The sequence below is a fragment of the Vidua chalybeata genome, chromosome 5, assembly GCF_026979565.1.
Source record: "Vidua chalybeata isolate OUT-0048 chromosome 5, bVidCha1 merged haplotype, whole genome shotgun sequence".
Taxonomy (NCBI): domain Eukaryota; kingdom Metazoa; phylum Chordata; class Aves; order Passeriformes; family Viduidae; genus Vidua; species Vidua chalybeata.
Genome location: NC_071534.1, coordinates 28,863,400 through 28,887,143, shown reverse-complemented (window position 1 = coordinate 28,887,143; position 23,744 = coordinate 28,863,400). Strand labels below are relative to the sequence as shown.

Sequence of the window (23,744 nt, the reverse complement as noted above, 5' to 3'; positions counted from 1 at the left end):
AGTGATGATGTGGGCAGGGACAGCCCCTGCACTATAAAGATGGCTCAATCAAATATAACGGAGGCTGCCCAGTGGGAAGCAGGATCTACAAACCATGGTCCCCACCAGTTGGAGTCCTGCTGGTCTGTCTCTGCTCCCAACCCAACTGCTATCGGGCTTTAGTTTCAGGTCAGCAAGCTCTATTTGCTTTCCAAAAATAAGCCTCTGCCACCATGCTGAAGGGAGAAAAACAAGAAGGGCGGTATTTTTAGGGACATTAATTCTGACCACGTGCCCAGGAGGTGAACCGGATGGCCACGGCACAAAGACTTCTCATCACTATGTCCTGCGACGCCAGCGCTCACTGGACGTTGCCTGCGTTCCTTCTCCTGGGTTTGCTAGCCGGGATTGCTGCCACACACCCAGTTGTAAGCAGAACTAATGGCACATTGCTGGAGAGAGGATGGCAATCTCTGCTGTCCAGGTCCATGGCTGGGATGTCAGGGGAGAAGGCAGATGTGAACTGGGAGAGTGACTATTTGCTAGGAATCAAGAGGCAGCGGAGGCTTTACTGCAACGTGGGCATCGGGTTTCACCTTCAAATCCTCCCAGACGGAAGGATAAGCGGAGTTCACAATGAAAACCAATACAGTGAGTTGCATCCAGAAATGAAATAGAATAGATGTCACTTAATTGCTGTGAACTCTATTAATTACCCTTCACAAAGTGCAAATGTTGTGATTTGATATTATTAATCTGTGCTACATTTGTTGCCTTTTAAAGTCTCTGGGATCAATAAACATGAGAACCCTTTGGGCTGAAATGTGGCACAAAATGCTTAGACAAATTTAGATAGAATTTATTTTTACCTGCTTTGCTGCACAGATGAGAAAAGACAAACCAGGTTGAAAACTGACTCTGATGCATTTTCTTGCTCCTCACCTTCTCATTTGCCTTTTGAATCCAGGAGGTTTTTGCTGAGTCAAGAGTGCCACAGCATGATTCTTGAATCCCAGCTGACCAGTATTTTTGGGACACTCAGTGTGTCCTATGGAAGGAGTTTGCTGGTCCTGGTTTGTTCATTCTTGTGGGTGCTGTTACCCTAAGAATTAAGGAAAGCATTAGTCATGTGGATTTGAATTTCCTGTAGAGGGCAGTTGCTAAAATCTTTTGCAGCAATATCATGTGGGACTTCAAAATACAAGCCACACTTCTTTAAGGCTCAGTAAAAAACCTTTTCTAAGTATAGCATATTACATTAAAATAATTTTCTTATTGAAAAGGTCCAGAGTTTGACAGATAAAAAGAGTTTGATAGAGCGAAAGGCTTATACAGAATGTGACTACAATTCTAGAATAATTATTTTCAAATCCTGTGACATTTAGAAAACCAAGATCTTCTCTGTGTATATTTATTTTGCTGCATTAGGGAGTTAATTCTTATAAAGAATATATGACAAGTTTGTTAGGGTTTAAAACAAAAAGTTATCTGAATTGCCTTCCATTAGCTCTAGATTCTGTGACAACACTCCTATTAAACTTCATGTTTTTCAGGTCTCTTTGAAATATCCACTGTAGAAAGAGGTGTTGTAAGTCTGCTTGGTGTGAAAAGTGCTCTCTTCATTGCAATGAACAGCAAAGGCAGGTTGTATGGAACAGTAAGTACAAGTGCAAGTAGTTTTTCACAGTTTAAACAAAAGGGTTTTGAAGTGGTTTGGTTTGGTTTAGTGTTTTGCTTTGTTTGTTTGGGTTTGGTTTGTTTTGGCTTTGTTTGTTTCAGTCTTTTCCTTATGGAAATCTCTGATTACAAGCAGAGAAAATAGTCCTCCTGTTACAAGGAGCCTACCCAGCCTGCTGTCATCAGTGGTATTTAATGCAACAAGCAGCATGGCTGTTACAGGGCTGGGATTTTAAAGCTTTCCTGTAAGACTGTACAGGGGACACTTTAGGAAAATGAACATATTCTGCAAATAGTACAGATTAATTGGATGGCTTCTTCTAAGGTCACAGGGCTGCAAACACATTGTAGCAAAGCTGAGCCCCATTGATTCCATCCTGCATTGCATTGTGTGTAGGAGAGGCACAATTATAGCTATTTCCAAAAGCTACCCTTAGTAAAATAATGACCACATGCTCCTTCCTACCAAAAAAATCCACACCATCAAGATTAAATAGGAAGTCTACCCTACAAGGTCAACATGTGTGGCTGGGGTTATTTTAATAATCAGTTTTGTGAGATCAGTTGCAAAGGGTGAGAAAATAATACCTATTAACAATGGTATGCAAATCATACTGAAACACCATCACCCTCATCTAGATGATTTGCTATCTAAATGCAGTTTAACCTCTGAGATGTGAGCAATGCATCCCCAGTCTCAATATCCAGCGGAAAAAGTGCTTGTTAGGAGGTTCATTTGAAAGAGGCTAGCCCTGGGCAATAGGCAAAATCAGCCCGTCTCAAAGTAATGAATGGCACTGGCTGTATCAATCTCTTTTGTCAAGGAACAGCAGAGTCTTTTCCTTTGGAACAGCTGTCATTTCAACAAAGCATTGCAGTGGTTTAAAATAATGCCAAATGTTGTGAGGGACCTGTGGCATTACTAACATGACTGATTCCTTCTCACACTCATAATGACAGTAGGACACTTTAAGGTCCCACTTCAGGAATATTCCTTCAATCACAAGTGATTACAAGCACCTAAAAAGTGCCACAAGTCCAACTGCTTTACTTGGCTGGGTCTTTCTAAAGAAGTGCAGGGTCTGGCTTCAGAAATCCCTTTGATTTTTTCCTCCACTTTCAACACAGTTTTATTTCTCTTCAAAGACACTTTCAAAAGCTGTAAGAAATGTGCATTTTCCCTTGAAAAGCTCAATGCCTTAAGTTAAACTCTTACAGGCTTCGGGTGGTGTTATCACACAGATACCCAAATAGAACTGCATTGGTGGCATTTCATGTGCCAGACATTTGAAGTCAGAGAATTATTCTGCTTTCTCTTTTAATTTCCTCTGCATTTGACTCCTATTTATCCTTGCACCTCCTCTCCCAGATAACTCCCTCTCCTTAGATTTTCATGTTTTGACATGGAGGATATTAAAACAATTTTCCCAGATTAGAACTGGCTGCACAGTTAAATATTACTAATGGTTTAAGAAAGAAATAATTTACTGCTAATCAAATCTCTTATTAAAGCAAGCAGTTGTCCCTGGACACTGCTGTTTGGAAAAGCTCTGAAGGTTTCAACAGTCAGCATATCATTTTTTTTATAAATGATGGAACTTCTGGCAGAGGGGAGGTCTTAAATAAATCTGTTGTTTGGGCAAGAGGATGCAATGCTGACAGAAATTAATGGAATTAAGAAATCCGTGATTTATAATGAATTAAGTCGATCTACCACAGGAAATACACAGTCCATTATCTGGACAAGTGGCATCTGAGTTCATCTGACACCAAATTAGCACTGAGGACGGAGATTTATTGTTGGCCGCAGTGGCTGCAGCACCACCTGTCGCACACTGCAACGAGCCCTGGTGTAAAAACACGAGGAAGAAAAATGACCTGGGCCTTGGTGGAAAATTGATTGTACCTGATTTGTATCCCTACCCCCTCCCCTTGCTGTTCCTTAGGCTGTTTTCCAAGATGAGTGCAAATTCAAGGAAACCTTGCTGCCCAATAACTACAACGCATATGAATCCAATGTTCACCGCGGCGCTTACATAGCCCTGAGCAAACACGGCAAGGTGAAGAGAGGGAACAAGGTTTCTCCTGCCATGACAGTGACCCACTTCTTACCAAGAATATGAGCACCAGCAAAACAGAAGATTAAATCCCAGGACAAACTGTTTCATTTTGCACATGGGGAATAACCTCCCAGGTAAAGTATTTATACTGGTCATTGAAAAAAAAAAAAAAGAAATCTCTATATGTATGTGTATATTTGGATAAAAATATTTGTACTTGATTCATCACATAGCATATGTAATACAATGCTGCTTCTCTTCTACTCTGTACAAATTTTACATGGCTGTGTGCCTCCTTTGGTGCTGTACAGAGAAAAATGCAAGCTGGAGTGCAAAGGAAGTTTTTGGAAGATGTAGAATGGCTGTGGACAACCATCTAATCAATCATAGGTGATTTACTAAATATTATTTACCTCAGATAATAACCTTTTGTAGTGAGCTGTTTACATATCATGGGCCAAATCACCAGATGATTTTGCTTCACCAGAACTTCAGGCAGTTCACTCCATCTGAATATCTGCCTGCACCCCCCTCTACAGACTGTGTCCTGTCCTGTAAAGTCCTCAACCTGTTTTGATCACCAACATGCCAATTCCACAACTGTTTCTACACAAGAGAACTGTCTGTTCCCAGAGCCCCTCTGTCTCTGAAGGCATTCTCCAGGGTCTCCTCACATGGACTGGTTGGCAAAATGAAGACCTACAATCAATTTCCCATAGGAAGGGCCACAGGATAAATCATAGATGGGTCCCAAATGCAAAACTGATTTGGAGCTGAGGATTTTGAGTGGCATTTTGTGAGTTTAGTTTAGACTTACCTCCAAAATAGATGTGTACATCTTTAATATTAATATTTGAATATATATAGACATGGGATGGGTGAGTGTGCATCTATGTAATTACATACTTTTAATGAATCAGTCATCCCAGTCTCCTGATACCCGGGTGCCTTTATATAAAAGAAAAGAAATATTTAAAGGCACTCTATCTCATTTAGCCTGAATGTTGTTGATCTCTAAGAACTAGAACTGGTCTGTGGGATGCATTTTATAAAATATAAGAAATTCATGGAAGCTTGCAGCAAAGGGTTATTTTAGAAAACTCTGTGTTGAATTTTCACTGTCTTAAGTATATTTGGTTCTTCTCTATCATACCTCCCTGAGGTATAAAGGACAGACAAAGGAGGCTACACAAGCATAACTTTCGATGTTCCCATGGGACAGAGGAATTCGTGCCATAATTCCAATTTCTGTCACTTTCAAAGCATCAGTTTCAAAGACAACACAGCAAGCTGTATTAAACACTCTTCAAAGCTCTCCTAGAAGCTGTATAAATGGCACATAACCTTGCCTTGCTATTTTGACAACCCTTTTCCAGATCACCAATGAAGCTGCATTCTCTGTGCCTTTGAAAGAGTATTTTAAGAGGCCCTAAGTCAATAGTCACTATAAATGTCAGTTACCAGAAGCCTTGGGATTCCTGCATTGGTGGCGTGCTCCTAAATTTGAAACTAGATTCAATGCAATGTCAGAGCATGAGCATTTTCAGCATAGATGGACCATGCTACTGCAGAAGTGAATATCTGAGTGCAAGATTATCTCCCACGTCCAGCCAAAATGGGGCTATGTCCAGCCTTGACATGCCATTCTATTTGCAGGGGCTGTCTATTCGTGACGAATTTGAGCCTTCTGACATGCATGAGAGACACCGTCAGGGCCAGATCCCCAGCTGGAGTAAATCAGCCCAGGAAAACTATCAGTTTATAGCTGCAGAAGATTTGGCCCAAAGGACATACCCACAAGGATGGACCCACCACCACCATTCCTGAGAAACTGTCAAGGCAATTGTTTTGTCAACAAGATACAGATTCCCAGCATCTCTGGTGTGACTTATACTTGGATTTATCTGGTTCAAATGTAAATGATGATCACAGTGTAAATGAAGAGAAAAAAAGAGTGGAATGCTGTTCACAGTACAGGAATGGGATACTTTGGAGGATGCTTTGGAAGGAAAGGAGCTGAAATTAATTGCTCTTCATTTTCTGGTCTTGTGGTATTTCAGAAAGAAGCCAAGATGACACACTTTGTTCACCCACAACGTGTGCAGCAGTTTGCTTTGGAAAAATGTGCATTTGAAGTGAAAAATCAGGATGTTTTGAGTGGGGAGAGAGTGGGTCAAAGAAAGGTTTGGAGGGTATCAGGCAGTACATTGACCTAGAGTACCTAGAGGTACAGAGAGCTGTGCTGAAATGCATTAGCTGGCAACATGTATCCTGGTGTTATATTCCTAATTGTCTTTGAAATGAAGTTTGAAGAAGTATGGAAGAGTCCAGGATGTAGAAGGAAACAGAGTTCAAATGCTGGCACACTAATTTGTTTCTGATCACAGCTTAATCCAGCATCCTTATGACAGAATAAAGTCTGTTCCCTCTTAAACCAGGGCAGCCTGTGAAGAGAAAGTGATTGTTGCCAGGGCTGATAAGCATTGGGACAGCTGGCACAAAAGGTTGGAATCAGACTCACTGGCTCCATTTTGACACACTGGTCAAGCGAGGACAACCCATAGACCAGGTCACAAGAAGTCAGGACAAGAGGGAAAAGGCCTCAAGCTGTGCCAGGGGAAGTTCAGGCTGGACATCAGGAAGAATTTCTTCACTGAAGGGGTGGTCAGGCAATGGAACAGGCTGCCCAGAGAGGTGGTGGAGTCACCATCCCTGGAAGTGTTCAGGAAATGACTGGATGTGGCTCTGGTCTGGTTGACAAGGTGGGAATTTGTCAAAGGTTGGACTTGATGATCTTGGAGGTGTTTTCCAACCTCAGTCATTCTGTGATTCTATAAATATGTTTAGTCGTGGCCTGCTAGGCTGAGACTGTTCTTACAAACTGCAGACCCTTTTGGATGCAGTTTTGGTTAGCATTTGGAAAGCCCCATCAGTCACTCTGCTGAGTTACTCTTTACATCACTGCTTTTTTCCTCATTACACCTCAATGCCAGCCAGATCAACATGGAAATCACAGCTGGAATCAAAGAAGGGTATGTGACTACATAAAGAAAACTCATGAAACTAATAGGATTTCCCAAATCAGGGCCAAATTAGGAACTTCAAAACATATCTCATCTCAAGTGTGCATTAACAGGGGTCATGCCATGGGCTGAGCTTTGAAAGCATTGCTGTGAATGCTCCACACCAGCCTGTCATGCCCACATTTTGCACATGTGATTCTCCTGTGGAGTTGATGCCTATTTTTACATTTCTCCTTCCTCAGGCAAATCCCATAACATTCTAATACTTAATTCACCCTGATAGAAAGTAGATTTGGCTGGAACTGAATCATGTTCTTAAATAAATGTATTTTTCCCAGACATGCAGAGACACAGATACACACACAGTGGAAAAACAGAGTAATATTTGTATACCTCACTAACTATTTCAATTCCAAGATTTTATTTTGCACAGCAAAATGGTGCCAAAGTTCTCAGATTACTTTTTTTTTTCACTAAAATATACCTCATGTTCTGACTCAATATGGACTCACAATTGAGACTGTAAATTTGCAAGAAACACAAAACTGTCCAATCAATTGTTTGTGAAATTGCATCTATTTTTATATGTATGTGCTGCGCACAATAGTTTAATGTATTCATAAATAAAATTTTATACATTTTTGGTAGTGTTTTGACTCTAAATCCCTCTTAACACTTGTTTTTTTGAATTTGATTCAGAAATGCTGTGTTAACTCCTCCTCCAAACCTAGTTTTTATTCACCTCTGGAACCAGAGTGTGTATTGGTACACTGTAATTCAGATTTCTTGCCTGGGAAGTGTCCAGGTGTCTTGGGAGGCATAGGCACTTCCCATGCTCCCTTCCCACTCTGTGCTCTCAGCTTGGGGGATGAAAAATCTCTCAGGCATTTTGGGGACAAGAGTTGGTGGATAAGCCTCACATCCCTATGAAGAATAGGAAACATTTTGCTGAGTTTATCTCATTTTCTGCTTCCTCACGGGTAATTTGACACTTAATAGTATCTCTGTTTCTATGGAGACATTTAGAAGAGAAAAGACTGTTGGAGGGCTTGAATCCAACCTCTTAGATGACTGCAGGACCAAATTCAAAGCTAGGGGAAGACGTATCAGGAAGAATCCCATCTACCCATCTCCTGCAACAGCCCCTGCAACAGCTTCATGATTCATTAAGCTCTGGTTGAAACTCTGGATAGCAAGTCAAAGGGAATCAAGCAGAGACAAATGTTTCAAAAGGGTCACTGCAGCAGCCCATGCTTTGCTGAGAGTCTAAGAGGGGTTGGCATCTTCTTTAGGGTCTTGACACAAGACACATTAGCTCTGTGCATTGACAGAAAGCATCCCTCCTGCTGGAGTTAACTCTTACCAACACAAATGGCTGCAGAAACCATCTGAAGGATCCAGTACCATGAAGAGGAAGGAAAAAAAAAAAAGGCAAAAAAAGGCTTTCTGATAACTCACATGTAGAGGATAAACTCAGCTGCAGGTACACAAAGCTCAGGTCCACGAACTGTGAGGCTTCAGTGTAGCCTGAGACCACATTCAGAGCAAGGAGCAGCACCAGTACCAGTGCTGGGATCCAGAACCTCCCCTGTGCTGGGCTGAGCCCCCAGCGTGGGCAGCAGGGCAGGGAGATTCTGCCCCTCTGCCCCACTCTGTTGAGACCCCCCTGCAGGGCTGCATCCAGCCCTGGGCCCAGCACAGGAAGGACAGGGAGCTGCTGGAGCCAGGCCAGAGCAGGGACACCAAGGGGATCAGAGGGATGGAGCAGCTCTGCTGGGAGGAAAAGCTGAGGGAACTGGGATTGTTCAGCCTGGAGTAGAGAAGGCTTTGAGGTGACCTCACTGTGGCCTTGCAGTGCCTGAAGGGAACCTGTCACCAGATGACACAAGGAAAAAAGACGCACCACAGCTTTGGTCACGATGAAGAGACTAATTCATTTTTTCTGACTCCAATCTTTTATAGTTCTCAAAAGATGCCAGTGGATTGGAGGGTGAACGTGCCACCTCTCCAACGACACTGGACAAACTACCTGTACATCAAATTTCTCTGCCTCTATGAAAGAATGCAAAACAATAGGTTGTTTACAGAAAGTTGTGTGGGAAAGTTCTCTACAAGAATGTAAACTCAGAAGGCTTTAGAAAACTCTTGATAACCAGGGCGACAGGAACCCACAGGAAAGAGGGAGAGAGACTCTTGACAAGGGCCTGGAGTGACAGGACAAGGGGGAATGGCTTCACACTGACAGAGAACAGGTTTAGATTGGGTATATGGAAGAAATTGTTCCCTGTGAGGGTGGGGAGGCCCTGGCACAGGTTGCCCAGAGAAGCTGTGGCTGCCCCTGGATCCCTGGAAGTGTACAAGGCCAGGTTGCATGGGGCTGTGAGCAACCTGGGGTAAGTATTGACCAACTAATTAAAAACATGCTTGTAAAAGGAAATAAACAGCCCCACATCTCTTTTGCATTTGTCTTTTGGGGTGTATTTTTTGTTTGTTTTACTTTTGACATTTGCTGAAGCCATCCTGCTCTGCATCAATTTGAGAAATGGAAGAGACAATTAGGTCCCAGGTATTTAACTACAGGTGACTTTGTTCCTTCAAAAAATGGTCCAACTGCAAACTCTTGTGCTCCATGTTTGGAATCACAATGACTTGAAGAAGCCAAGAGGACATTTGATTTACTTGTCAAAGGAAAGAGGGTCAGAACCAAAGATTAAAGGAGGAAGTAAGAATCTCTCCCAGCTGCTGGACAAATGAGGAGGAGACTCAGGATAAGACAAAACACCGGGAATCTCTAGGTTTAATACATGTAGTGCAAACCGGAATTGCAGTGAACTGGCTAAGGAAACAGCTGTCATTGGAGAAAAAAATTATAAAAATAAACAACCAAGTATGTAGCCACAAGCAGAGATTTCTTTTTTCTCTCCAGCCAAGCTCTGCATCCCTCTCAGTCCAAAAGCATGTTTGTTTTGGAAGCCATACGCTGCTGAAAAGTGTTTGGCCAAAATCCAAGGGGCCAATAAGTCCAGATGAGCTGAACGAGCTGTGTCCTTGGATCATGAGATTTGAACATATTATTTAATCCTGGATCTCATAAGCACATGTAATTGTTGGTTATTTTTTGTCACAGGGTGTGGACCAAAATGCCTTGATTAGGACTAATTTTTTTCCCCTCAAAATTAATTTTTTACAACTCACAATTTTACTGTGTGCTCTTATTAAAAGCATAAAACCATAGCTGACAGCTCTGCAATAGCTTCCTCAAGGACAATGAGATGACACCAACTTACGTCAAACAAGAAATCATTAGAGATAATATCTAAAACAAGATAGGTTATAATTATATTTGTTTCAGGGCACACTGGAGAAGAGCTTCCTTTTTTTTTTTTTTTTTTTTTTTTTTTTTTAAATAAAAAATTATCCATCCTGACTCATTCCAGGTGGCTGGAGCCTTGCTTTTTTCCTGGAGTTACTTTGCCTATGACCCTATGACCTGAGCCTAGGACTCACTGGTCCAACACAAATCTTCCAGCTTATTGAAGAGGCAATAAAATTATGCAAAAACCCCAAGAAGGGGATTATGCTAATCAGCATAGGTGTCACTCAGTGAGATCAGGAGAACTTTTAACTACCTCAGTGATCCAGAAAGGGATAAGTCAGTTTACATTTAACCCAAGGTCAAAACACAGGTGGAATTGTTTCAAAGTCACAGATAGTAGGTTTAGACTGGATCTTGGGAAGAAATTGTTCCCTTGAAGGTGGTGAGGCCCTGGCACAGGGAGCCCAGAGCAGCTGTGGCTGCCCCATCCCTGGCAGTGTCCAAGGCCAGGTTGAACAGGGCTCTGAGCAACCTGGGATAGTGGACAGCATCCCTGCCCATTACAGTGGGGTTGGAATGAGATGGGCTGTGAGGTCCCTTCCAACCCACAGCACTCCGTGATTCTATGATGATGCTGATTTTACAAAGGCAATGACTACAGAAATAGAAACTGTGGGAAAGTGGATATGTATGGGGCATGTCTGCGTGTCACCTTCTGTAAATCTTGAGCAAATCTGTAGATGTGTTTGCACATTTTAAAGAGAGACCTGCAGATTTTAAAATAAAAAGCTAATCTCCAAAGGGATTTTTTTCCTACAACCCTATAAAACAATCAACATGCAGGTCCACAGGCCACCTGGGTGATTGGAATTTCTTGTGTATGACATTTCTTATGTATGGTTATGAGGTTTGCATTCTGCACAACCTCAGTTCATGCTGAGATGGTCATCAGCTGGTCATGAAGGTGGTACCTTGAATTCATTTCCATTCTTCCACCAGAAGTGGAGACTACAAGAGGAATGGAGTAGAGGGTCAAGAAGTGACACCAGTGTCAAAGAGACATAGTCATGTTCAGGGTAGACAGATGGGCTAACCAGCCTATGGCATGTAATAAAGTTCATTTAGCATAATGGAAAGGATAATAAAGAAGATTAAATTTAAAAAAAATATTAAGTTGTATTTCTAAGTTTTGAAAGAATTTTCAGTGTGAAGAAATCTCTCTGCTTTTGGAGAACTGAGCAGGTTTGATGAGAGTCCAGAACTTCAATAAAGATGACAAAAACAGCCTGATTGACTTATTTGAAAGAGAATTAATTTCCCAACCAGCCCTGGCATGGCACCAGCTTGTAACAGCTGTGAAAATGGCCAAAGATCAGTAGGGCCCAGGTGCAGGATCAGTGTCCCAGCAGCTGATGAACCTTTGCACAATGTGACTCAAGTTCCTCCTCACCAGCAATGTTGCAGTCTGAGAAAGCAACATGAAGAACTATTGTGTCTACACTTTAAAAAAAAAAAAATGTAGCTGCACATCTACCTAAAAAAACATTTTGTGAGGGAAAAATCTGAATCAGGGGCAGAGTTCAAGACATATTTTTGCCAGATTTCTGTTCAGTCTCATAAATTCTCCTCAACGTGCTCCCTGTCACAGAAATACCTCAGGAAACAGAACCCAGCTTCTGAGCAAAGATGAGCTAACAGAGTTTAGCTGAAAAAATGAAGCCACTCCTACTTGTATTGCCCTGCCCCTTACAAACTTTGATCTCCATGTTTCTTTAAAGGACTCCAGAATCATAGACTGGTCTTGCAGTGGCATAGGGAATCTTTCTATTTTCCTAGCATTAGAAACCCTGAGTACAAGGACAATGCTCACTTCATTTATTATTTAGGCTTTTGTGTTAAAAAAATTACTCTTAAAACTTAGAGAGAGCAAAGATTTCTCCAATGAAGTTTTCGTTTAGAAGAGATCCCACCAAAAAAAGAAGTCCCAGAGCTAAAGAGCAACACCTGCAATTGCACTGAGGCAGCTCTTACTTTTTCAGTCACATGCTGTGTTATTACTGTCCCACAGTAAAAGTGCCCTTGGCTGATGATGACATCTGCATATTTTGTCTTCTTGTTTCACTGCATTCCCCTTTCCCTCTTTTCATTTTCCATTCCTAATTTCTTTAACACAAGCCTTTTTTAATCTCTTCTTCAAGGAGACAGATCTGAGTGAAACATGTGAAACCAAGCGATTGGAGTAAGTTTAAAATTAGGTTACAACAAAGTTTATTATCGATCCTTGTCTTCTGCCTAACAAGGGGAAAATACCCATTCAGTTTATTGGAAACTGTCAATGAATGTAGTGGCAGATGTCGTTGAATCCTAGAAATACTTAGATCAGAAGGGGCTCCTAGATGTTTCTAGTCCAAGCTGAGATAACAATGTTGGGAAATAGGAAACTTTACATAAACCAAAGAGTTTTCCCAAAATGAAACCATCAGCCTGCTTTTAGGCACCTTGTAGCATATTACAATAGGAGATGGATGACTGAAGTGACTTTCTTTTGAGGCTGTGTCCCCAGGATTCCTTTGCACCTGGAAGCGAGCACACCAGGAGAAAGGTGACACTTTCTCAGACAAGACACAGTGCCTGGGCAGACAGGTCAGCAGGACTGGGTGTGCACAGGGCAGATTTCAGAATCCAGACAAACCTCATGCCTTCCAAGCCTTAACAGAACATTTTTCAGCCTTCCAGACCTGAGGGGAGCCTGCAGGAAAGATGGAGAGAGAGTCTTGACACGAGCCTAGAGTTACAGGACAAGGGGGAATGGCATCACACTGACAGAAGTGCTGTGTTAGATTGGATATTAGGAAGAAATTGTCCACTGTGAGGTTGATGAGGCCCTGGCACAGGTTTTCCAGAGAAGCTGTGGCTGCACCAGCCCTGGCAGTGTCCAAGGCCAGACTGGATGGGGCTCTGATCAACCTGTTATATTGGCAGGTGTCCCCTCCCATGGCAGGGAGTTGGAATGAAATTATCTTTAAGATCCCTTCCACACAGGGCATTCTGTGATTCTATTTTTTTTTTTAATTGAGGGTATCAGCAGCTCTCACCACAAATTGCACCCATCCTCTCTCCCACAATACCTAAGAAAACTCAGACCCCTTAAAATGACAGAAACACTCTCTGTTCAGAAAACAAAACCTTTTAGGGACTGGTTCTGCTTTGCCTGGGAGCTGTGCCAAGGATTTCAGCTGGAGGAGGAATGAGGCCCTTCATTTCAGTTCATTAGAACAGGCACACTGCAGAAACTGCTGGTATACGCTGCGGTCCTGAACCCAGTGGGCTGTGCTTACCTCATTTTTTCACGTAGGTGAGCTGAGCCAGGATGTTTTCTTTAGTCGTGGGTAGTGTGACAAGAATGGAGCCTCCAAATAAGGTCACTCAGGATGTGTTTAACAACACTGGGTGAAGTCTGTGGCAAAGACAACTGCTCACTCACACACACACAGAGCATCCACTGTACATTCCCTTGGCTCAGTGCGTCAGTATTCCTAGAATAACTGCTGGAGAGGCACTCCACCCTTGTGCTTCCAGCGCTTGGGGTGTGATCGTCCCAGAGCCACTTGTAACAGTGATTTTAAGGAAGCAGAGGCAGAGGGACAGGCTCCTGATTTCTGTGACCTCTTTTGAAGAGATGCAGTGAAAAGGAAATTATTAAAAGCAGAGGTAGTTCTCGAATCTGTCAACCCAAACTCCTATGTGAGCTGAGCAGCAGAGAGCAAGAGGCTTCCTGAGGCCAGCACAGGCATTTGGATGGCACAGAATGCTGCAAAAGGGCAAGCCACCCACCTGTTTACATATAAGTCAATATGCTTTATTAGGCAAGAGTACTACAGGTGCTTCTACGTGATGAAAGAAACTCCACCACTGTGAGGGGACGTGTAGTTTTACTCGTAGGAGAATCCTGGAAGGCAAATCCATGAGATTGAGTAGAAAACTTTTTTTTTTTTTTAACCCACAAATTTCTGATGGTCCACAAAGCCCTTCTAAAAGATAACTGCATGTCACTTGTAGTAACTTAAATCTGTTGTAAAAAAAAGCTTGCCTTTCCCTTGTGAGCTCTCTCCAGAACTGAGAGGATAAGCAGTAAAAGAAAGCAGCACAAGTAATGGCATTTAGCTGCTGAGGGCTTTACAGAGTTGAGGTGGGAAGTTTGGTCTGCAAAATGACCTAAAGCTGAAACACAAAGCAGTCAAAATGGGGGAAAGACAGACCTCAATCTGCTCCTGTGACCCTCAGATCCTTCTGTGTACCCTTTTGCAGTTAAATAATGATACCAGGGAGGCCTGAGTGTCATCTGTGTTCCAGGTGAGGCACCTGGCCCAGGTGAATGCCCAGAATACCTGGCTAAATCTGAGCTGAGTTGCCTCTGGAGCAGGGGGCGGGAGGCAGCAGGAGCAGAGCTGGGACAAAGGCATGGCAGGGAGAGTGGGAAGTGAGACTCACTAGGGGCTGGAGCATTAATCACAGAATCACAGAATGATTTGGGTTGAAAGGGACCACAAAAATCATCTTGTTTCAAATCCCTGCTATGTCCCCCTTAGACCAGGTTGCTCAATGATTATCTCAAATAAATTTCATCCTGAAAGCTGGGGTCTCTCTTATCCATCTTTCATCTTTTGCTCTGGAGTGAGGATTTCCTCACTTTACCTTAGTTCCTGACATTGACAATAGGTGGCAGCTCCTCCAGGCTGTCTTCCCAGCTCCCTTTCCAGGATACGTCCAAGGAGTGCCCTTGACCGCTGTGGCACCTGACACTGGCAGTGTAGCACCCCTGCAGTGGGAAGTGGAAAATGTGGCAATGTGAAATGGTTGTGATCTTTAAATTCAGTCCCATTTTTTTCCTTTTATTTCTCCCTACAACAAGCAATTTCTGTTAATTATCAGCAATTTCTTAGCTGAGAACTGAGAAAAGCCACCTCAATTCATCAAACACAGAGAGCAATATAGAAATCTGAAAAATCAATACCAACTCCTGCGGTAACAGTTCCAGAAATATTGTTATTGCTGATGCATCAGCATAACATGCAAGACAAGAAAGGCTGTCATCACTTCTATTGTAACAGACTTGGCTGAAGGAGTAAAGCAGCTTTCATACACCTGGCTATCCCATCAACAGCTGAATGGGTAGAGGATAAGTGAAATACCCACAGAAGGAATAAATGGATCAGCCTAAAATAAAGAAGACATGAACTGTAAAAAAAAACAAAAACCCACAACAAACCACATGTAGTGGACAGGTTTAAAGCAAAAAAGTCTATGAAAAAGCAGAATTTGTATTATCATTCTCACAAGCAGGGACTTAATAAATTCACTTTAGCCCACCAGATTAAACAGAACTTACTGAAGTCTGGAGTTTTCCTGATGCTGTGGGAAACTAGAAAATGCTAAACAATTTCATCTTGTAAAAGTAATCTTTGCTTGCCTAATTATTATAAAACAAGAAACAGATGATCACAACTGGCATGTGCTTAAATGAGGTTGAAAAAATTTTTCAAACATCTGAGAATGTTTTCTGTGCCACCAAGGCAACTGGAGAAAGATCAGATCAGTGCATGCTGGCAAGCACAGCAAAATGTCATGGTGAGTATGAAACACCAAACCAGAGAAACTGCAGTCACAAAAGAATGACAGAATATTCCAAGAGGGTACAGTGCCTCTGTGAGACACTTCTGCAACTGAGGTATCAATATCCACATTTCCATACGAGTCTAATCAAAGGGGCAAAGAAAAAAAAACAGACCAACCAACCAACCAATCAAAAAACCCAAACATTTGTTCTAAGACCAGAGTGAAAAATATCGGTGGATAATTTCAACAGTGAATAGTGATATTTAATTTAAAAGTAACTCTCCTTTCCTTCTAAGCTACCTATTCATTTAAAGCATTTCAGATGTTATAACCAGTAAAACATCTGAGGCCTGGATTGTCTTTCAGGGCAACCAGCTTTGTCAGCCTGCTCTGTTTAAGATCTGACCCTTATACACTTTGGCTAAAAAGTGCTGTCATTTACACAGGTGAATATACTCTGACGCAAGTCTCTGGATTTACACAGGTGTGGCAGCAGAATTTGGCAGGGTTTTACTAATTTTAAACAATAAAAAAACCAAAATCAGATCTACTTTTGCAGTGGGTTACAGCTGTATCAATCCATTAATGTTACCAATCCATTATATGCTGATGATACAGCTCCACAGCTTGTTAATGAAACAAAGAATTTTTCATGCTGTGTCCAGCTAGAGACTAAAACTGAACCTAACACTGCTACAGTTAAAATCCTCAGGTTTCATTAAAGAAATAGTAATTTATTGTTTGGTACTTTTGTCAAGTTTATATTAAACTTTGAAAGAAACCTTAACACTCTAGTTTTGGAACCTGTCACTCCTATCATTGATTCACCCATATACAGTGTTCCATTAGTACAGCATTTTCATGTAATAAATAGAACCATCTTTTTTTAAATCATAAAATTTGTTTGTAAAGACCCACAACATTGGCAGGACACCTGAGAAGCACGTCTTGGATCATGGAACATTTTTTACAAACTGCCAGCCAGATGTGCAATGCAGGAGCAAACATCCAGCTTTTAAGTGTTTTACACATTATTTTCAGCTGGTTTTGGCCAACTTTAGATTATTTATGTGACTCAGAAGAAAAAAGGAGAAATAAAAGGGACAGTTTATTTGAAGTAGGCTCTGCTCATATCAAGTTCCCTTCACTTAAATGGAGTGACACAAATATCGGCCCAACAGGCTTGGTGTGGAACTTAGACCATAATGAAGGGGGAATCAGGCTCAGGACAACTTAATATTAACTTTTGGTACATTTTCAACAAAATTTTAGCTGTATTTGATGTTTCCACTAAATCAGAATGCAGCTTGGAAACAGTGAAGCGAGGTGGGAGTCTGAATAAACACATCTGGCAAAAAAGAAAGATAATTCAGGTCCGAAGGGTCATTCCCTTCAGTTCAAGTGCAGTGGATTGCTCTTCCTGGATCCAACAGTAGAGGCGTGGGAAGCTTTCAGATGTCACAGGGTTGTAGATAACATTTGAACATATGATTAGCTTTCGTGAGCTGTCTTTAGAAACCTTACATTTTTCCCCCACACACCTTAGCCAGAGATCCTTCCCTTGAGGTTTCAGGACACTTAAAATGTTGCTTTGCCAAAAATCAAGGATGTGGAGAAGGTTTTCCTGTGTGATGTCATGTTGCTCTCCTTTATAAGCCCCTGCAGAGAAGAAGGGATCCTGTCTGAGGATTCACACTCCAGGCACGAGAGGAGGTGAGGAGCAGACGCTGACCCACCATGGAGTGGCGAGCCATTCTCCAGGGCATTCCCTGCAGCTCCCTGCTCCTGCTACTCTGCAGCCTAAAGGTTTCCCTTGCCTTTCCCAACTCCTCTCCACTGCTGAGTCCCAGCTGGGGCAATGGAGACCACCTGATGCACCTCTACACTGACACTGAGAGGAGCAGCTTCCACCTCCAGATCAACGCTGATGGCTACATCGACGGTGCTCCTCACCAAACCATATACAGTAAGTAGCTTCCTACAGACCTCCATGGGAGAAGGGGAGGGACAACGAGATTTTTTACTTCCTCACCACCTATTGAAAATCCCCTCTTCTCATTAGGCAGGCAGGCAGAGGAGCACAGCCATGGAATGGAAAATATACATCATTATAATTCTCCTTTTGTTTAACAAATAAAAGCGCTCCAAAGAAATCTAGTGGATAGGGAATTTCATGCCTTGCCTAGGGCAACTAAAGTCCTATGGTTCCCGTAATACCCTGCAAGGAAAAACCACCTGAATTATCCTTCACTTCATTATTTTACCCCCAGTTTCTGGTGGAAGTTCCTATTAGAGGTTGGTAATGATATCCTCCAAATAGCTACTTCCCACTGATGGTGATACCAAAGGAATTGCACTGAGGGAACTCACCAGAGCAGTGCTGGAAAACTGATGGCATCCATAAAATCTGTATTTTGGGGTGGAGGGCTAAAAACTATTAAAAGTTAAGTTTCAATGTGCACAGAACATGGGTATGCAAAGATCAGTTAAAAAGGGGGAAACTATGAAAGACCAGACTGGCATAAAAGAAGTGTTGAGCCTTTGAGGTCCATGAGAAGAAACTATGCCCTCATATCACTAAAAGGTTCTCAAATTGTGTCTTCACAGTTTATTTTATTATATATTTTATTATTCTATTTCAACAGAGAATAGTTTATTCTTCTTCCTTTGCTAAATACTTGGCCCAAACTTTTTAGTTAGTAGACAAATGTGGGAGGGGTTTAAGACTTAGGATTCTTTTATAGCTTTTCAAAAATATTTGTCTCTTAGCAGCATTCAAATCACAAGTAGCTATGCATTATAAAATCAGCTTCTTCTTCTTGTTATTATTATAATTACTATTATTATTACATCTATTTTATACACTCATTTAAAAATCTAAGTTGTAAAAATCTTGTTATTATTGTCATTAGTATTGCTATTACATCTATTTTATACACTCAGCTAAAAATTTAAGCCTAGGTAATAAAGCTTTTACATAAGTAAATAAGGATGTTTTTTAAAGTTATAATTTAATTGATGAGGAAAAAGGATCACATTCTGCTATTTTTTTAAGGAATTGATAATGAAACACTCACAGAAATGCTGGTACTGTCTTGTTATTCTTCCTACATACATTTTATAAAACTCATTTTAGGTATGCTGGTCAAGAGCCAGTGTGGGATTTTAGACAACAACAGACAGCAAAATATCACATTTTCCCATATATGCCATGAAACAAGCATAGCAGGATTCAGATTGGTGGAGCAGGAAAGATGGATATCAGACAACAAAAGGGGTATTGAGAGGGAGGGTGACTGATTTGCTGCCACTGAGCGACCAGACAATGGGAAATACCAAGTTCTGCACAAGGGTGGCATGGCCTGAGTGTGATTTCTGAGTGGGACAAGGCAACAGGCACTGAATCAAATGCAAGGAGCAGATCAAGCAAAGTTGTTAATCCCACTTTACCTGGCACCAGTGACATTGCTCTTGGAGCACTACAGCAACCCCAGTTCATGTTGCATAAGTAGAAGGTGGAGCTGGTCTGGCACAGGGTTTTTAGGGGGTCTTGATCATGATCTGTTGTGGTTTTAGTCCAGCAAAAAGGATGTTAAGGGCAATGTAATCACAGAATCACAGACTGGTTGAGGTTGAAAGGCACCACAGGGAGTCAGCTGGTCTCACCTCCCTGCTCCAGCAGAGCCATCCCAGAGCACAAGGCACATGTGTCCAGATGGTTCTGGAATATCCCCAGTGAGGAGACTCCACACCCTCTCTGGACAATCTGTTCAGGGCTCAGTCACTGCACAGGACAGAAGTTCTGCCTCCTGTCCAGGTGTAACTTCCACCTGAGTATCAGTTCCTGCCCATTCCTCTGGTGCCACTGCTGAGCACCTCTGAAAAAATACCACAGGGCAGTCATAAAGATGAGGGGGACAAACTCCCCCTGGATGTGGGCAATGGCAGAACTGAGGGCAATGTTCTCAGACCACAATTTGGGACTTCAGAGGGAAAAAAAAGTTGTATTTAGGAGGTGCCACATTGCAACAGGGCACCCAGAGAGGTGCCCTCCATCCTGGGAGTTTTTCAAAGGCACAGCAAACCTGATTTAGGGTGGGCAACAGTCCCAGGTCATGTGGGAGGTTGATTTGAATTCCGAGAGGTCATTTCCAGCCAGAGCATCTGTGGATCTATAAATGCAGTGTTGAAATTGATTTGATGTCTTTGTTGTTCTGAACAGGTGCCGTAATGATCAAGTCTGAGGGTGCTGGCTCAGTAATAATCACAGGTGTGAAGAGTGGACGCTACCTGTGTATGGACATGAAAGGAAACATATTTGGCTCGGTGAGTGACCTTTCCCAAGCCTTGAGGCTCAATGGCCAGTGCATTCTGCTGCTGTGGTGCCCATTTCCCCAGCCAGGGCAAGCCTGGGTAGCTGCAGGTGGAGGGGGAAGTGTTAGAGAAGATCTGACACTTAGGTCAAACTTTACTCTCTCCTTTGATTGTATTAAATTGTAGAGCTAACAAAAATCATATGAGGTCCTGCCTGGGTTAATGAGCACAAAAAAAACCAAACCAAAACAAAACCACAAAACCAAACAAACAAACATAAAAACCCACAACAAAAAACCCTACTTTTCCATATTACAGAAATGAGATCCAGTGAGGTACCAATCTGTAGCACAGAACCATGGGTGGGGACCCTCCAGGAGAAAACAAGGTTTATCATTAAAATTCCATTGCTGAAAGCATGGATGTGCAACTCTGATCTAAATTTGGATTAGACATAGACCTGGGAGATTAGAAAAACACCTACTGCAAGATCTCACCCCTCTTTCCCTCTTTAACCAGTGTTTGCAATTCACCAGACTCCTCTGCTCACAAGTGTCCTATCTTTTCCCCTCAGCATTACTTCAGCCAAGAGGACTGCGTGTTCAACCACAGGACGCTGGAAAATGGGTACGACGTGTACCAATCCCCCAAACACCACTTCTTGGTGAGCTTAGGCAGAGTTAAACAAGTCTTCTCCCCTGGTATGAATCCACCACCATACTCCCAGTTTCTGTCCAGGAAGAATGAGATCCCTCTGTTCCGATTCAACACCCCTGAGCCCCAGAGACACACCAGGAGCGCAGATGTTGATCCCATAGATCCTCACCAGATCCTGGTCCCGCAGAGGAAGACCCCAGTGTTTGGCTCCCTGCAGCAGCAGCCAGCAGATTTTCCCCACATGCCCAGGGAGCCCATGAGGATCAACCAGAACGACGTGGTGAACCCCGATGATCCCCACGCGATGATGGAGGCCAGGAGGTACCCAAGCCCCCGCTTCTACATTACGAGATAACTGTGGCCCCTGTGCTCACCAGGTGAAGACAGGGGCAAAAGGAACTGTCTGTCACATTCAGCCTGAATGCCAAGGTGGCTCTTAGAAACCTGGGAGACACTGGGAAAAGTTCCCTAGCTTCAAATCTTGTTTTGTCAGTAAACTGCTGTCTGTAAGTACAAGTCAGATTTTTCCAGTTCAGGCTCTACTCGTAAGAAGATCCACTTTTGAAAAGAATAACACAAACCAAACCTTTTGAGGTCTGAATCACCTTAAGTTTGCATCAATGATGAAATCAAACAAACAAACAAAAAAAGGAATCCCTTGTATGAAATGGGAAACTGATGTTATGTTACTGATGTAGAGACCTGGAGCATCTGAGATTCCAGCAGAGACAGGGAATCTCTTTCTAGCATCCTGTCCAAGCACAGCAAACTGCCAGGTGGTGTGCTATTTTATTATATAAAAATTATCATGTCATGTATCCAATATCTGAAGGGGCTACAAGAAAGCTGGAGAGGGGCTCTTCATCAGAAACTGCAGAGACAGGACAAGGGGGAATGGCTTCGCACTGACAGGAGTAGGTTTAGATTGGATATTGGGAAGAAATTCTTCCCTGTGAGGGTGCTGAGGCCCTGGCACAGGTTGCCCAGAGAAGCTGTGGCTGCCCCTGGATCCCTGGAAGTGTCCATGGCCATGCTGAATGGGGCTCTGAGCAACCTGGGATAGTGGAAGGTGTCTCTGCCCATGGCAAAGGGGTAGAGTGGATAAGCCTTGAGGTCCCTTCCAACCTGTGATTCTTTGTTTCTAGCTTATAGGTTGGAGCTTCATTCTCTCTTCACCCATGAGTCAAAAAAAGGCACTCTGCTGTTATAGGAGCAGCTCACATGGAAAACTGGAGGAACTGACAGGACAACAGGACAGGATTAAAGGGTCCTGTGGAAAAAGAGCAATTTCTGACACTGAATCCAAGCTGAGGTTTTGAAAAAAAGAAGAGAGTCTCACTCTCTCTCAAGTGGTTCTCTATCACAGTTCTACATTTTCTAAATTCTAGAATCCCAATATGGAAATAAAGATCATTAGTTCTGCATTTTTCCAACCCCGAGAAAAGTACCAGGATTAATAATAATAAGTAGTGTGTTAAACAGGACAGTTTGTTTTGCATAATACTGAACTCTACAGGGCAAAAATTTAAAAAAATATGTTTTATAAGGATCAAAGGATTAATATTTAAACTATAATGAAGACTCTCATCGAATGAGTGAAAATTAGGTTTGTATTTAGAAAAGGAATGTCCAGTTAGCATCCAAGTTTGTATTCAGCTCTGAGCAGGTATCAGATACTTTAAACTTGTAGGAGTGAAATTACTATTAATCAGGAGATCTCTAATGGTGACAAAACCTTTTCCCTAGTTTGGTTTATGCTTTGGGTAAGTTCACTTTGATAAAGCTGTTCTTGATGAACTCTGCAGAAATCAGGTGCAATGCACTGATGAGCAGCACAAAACCCAGTGTGGCAGAGATTTGAGGTCTTCAATTTGTGGGGGGTTTTTGCATGTCAAAACACAGATTCTTCTGCTCTGTTTATTCAGAGTATTTATCAGCCTGAGAACAATTTGAAGTGGTACACTGCTCCTCAGTGTGCTCACAGCAACATACATGCTGGATGCTGTTCTTTTTTTCTTTCAAGAAGTAGTTCACTAAAGCCACTGGAGTTACATCAGTGCAGCAAAATCAAAATAAGAACCCCCTGTGCTTCTTGCTTTCATTTAATTTTTCCTGGATTTAGCACAGCAGCAGGACTGCTGACAGCTTCTAAAATAATCTCTTTTTTTCCCCATATTTGTATATATACACGATATCTCTTTCTCTACCCCATCCAACTCATTATGTTGGCAAAGTCATAGGTCCCTGATTCTGCTCTTAGAATAGTTTTCCTAGAGGGAGAGATTCTTAATTAGTATATATACTTAGGAGCACAGGACAAGCGAAATGATCAGGATTAGTCCAAGAGTTCCATCTCTTGCAATTTGTTTTTCTAAAGTTACCATGTTTTTTTTTATTAATTTCTGAAGAAAAAGTGTGATTCTAAGGAATTAAGGGAATTGCAGGCAGGCAGACAGTTGTGCTTTTTCTTACTTATTCAAAATACAGCAAGACTTTTTAACTTGCTGTCTATATAGTGGAGAGGTGTGATTTTATTTATGTTCTAGTTTGATCTCTTTACTTGATTCCTATACTATTATTCTTGGCTTTTGCTCCTTGAGAGCTCTGGACTTCAAGTACACCAGCAAAGTTTGCATTTTGCATTAATTGTTGGAAGCTCCACAGAGCTCCTCTCTAGGACTCTGAGGCAACTGCCCTACAACAACTGGAACCATTAAAAGCTCTGTCTACATTAAATTTTGATGGGAAATATTGGTGGGGTTAAATCTATAGACCATCTCTAAATTCCTACACTAGAACAGAGTAAGAAGGATTGCTCACTCTATCAGTAGCTGGGGATAAGTAAGCTAAGACTGAATACATGGTGGATTTTCCATCAAAAAAACATATTTGTAACTATTTGCAACTGTATCAAAACTTAAAGAATTTATTCTTCAATGGAGATGCTAGCAATCACCAGCTAGTAAGAAAACGTTACTTATTTATGTCACAGTATTTATTTATTTATTTAAATCCTGCAGAATATTTATAAGTATTTATAATAATGTATTATAGACACTATTTCCTTTTACAAAAGTACCAATAAACTTTTCCATTCTCTCC

The 23,744-nt window shown here is 42.0% G+C and overlaps 2 protein-coding genes across 2 annotated transcripts; both read left to right on the top strand.

The window, feature by feature from the left end:
- The first annotated feature begins 290 nt into the window (after window positions 1-290).
- Window positions 291-3,779, top strand: FGF6 (fibroblast growth factor 6). The gene is made up of 3 exons (XM_053942264.1): window positions 291-630; window positions 1,533-1,636; window positions 3,603-3,779. Exons 1-3 carry the CDS (start codon window positions 291-293, stop codon window positions 3,777-3,779), a joined length of 621 nt encoding a protein of 206 aa, XP_053798239.1.
- A 13,629-nt stretch (window positions 3,780-17,408) lies between these two features.
- Window positions 17,409-20,997, top strand: FGF23 (fibroblast growth factor 23). The gene is made up of 3 exons (XM_053944081.1): window positions 17,409-17,637; window positions 19,894-19,997; window positions 20,560-20,997. The coding sequence occupies exons 1-3, from the start codon at window positions 17,409-17,411 to the stop codon at window positions 20,995-20,997; spliced, it is 771 nt and encodes a 256-aa protein (XP_053800056.1).
- The last annotated feature ends 2,747 nt before the right edge of the window (window positions 20,998-23,744 follow it).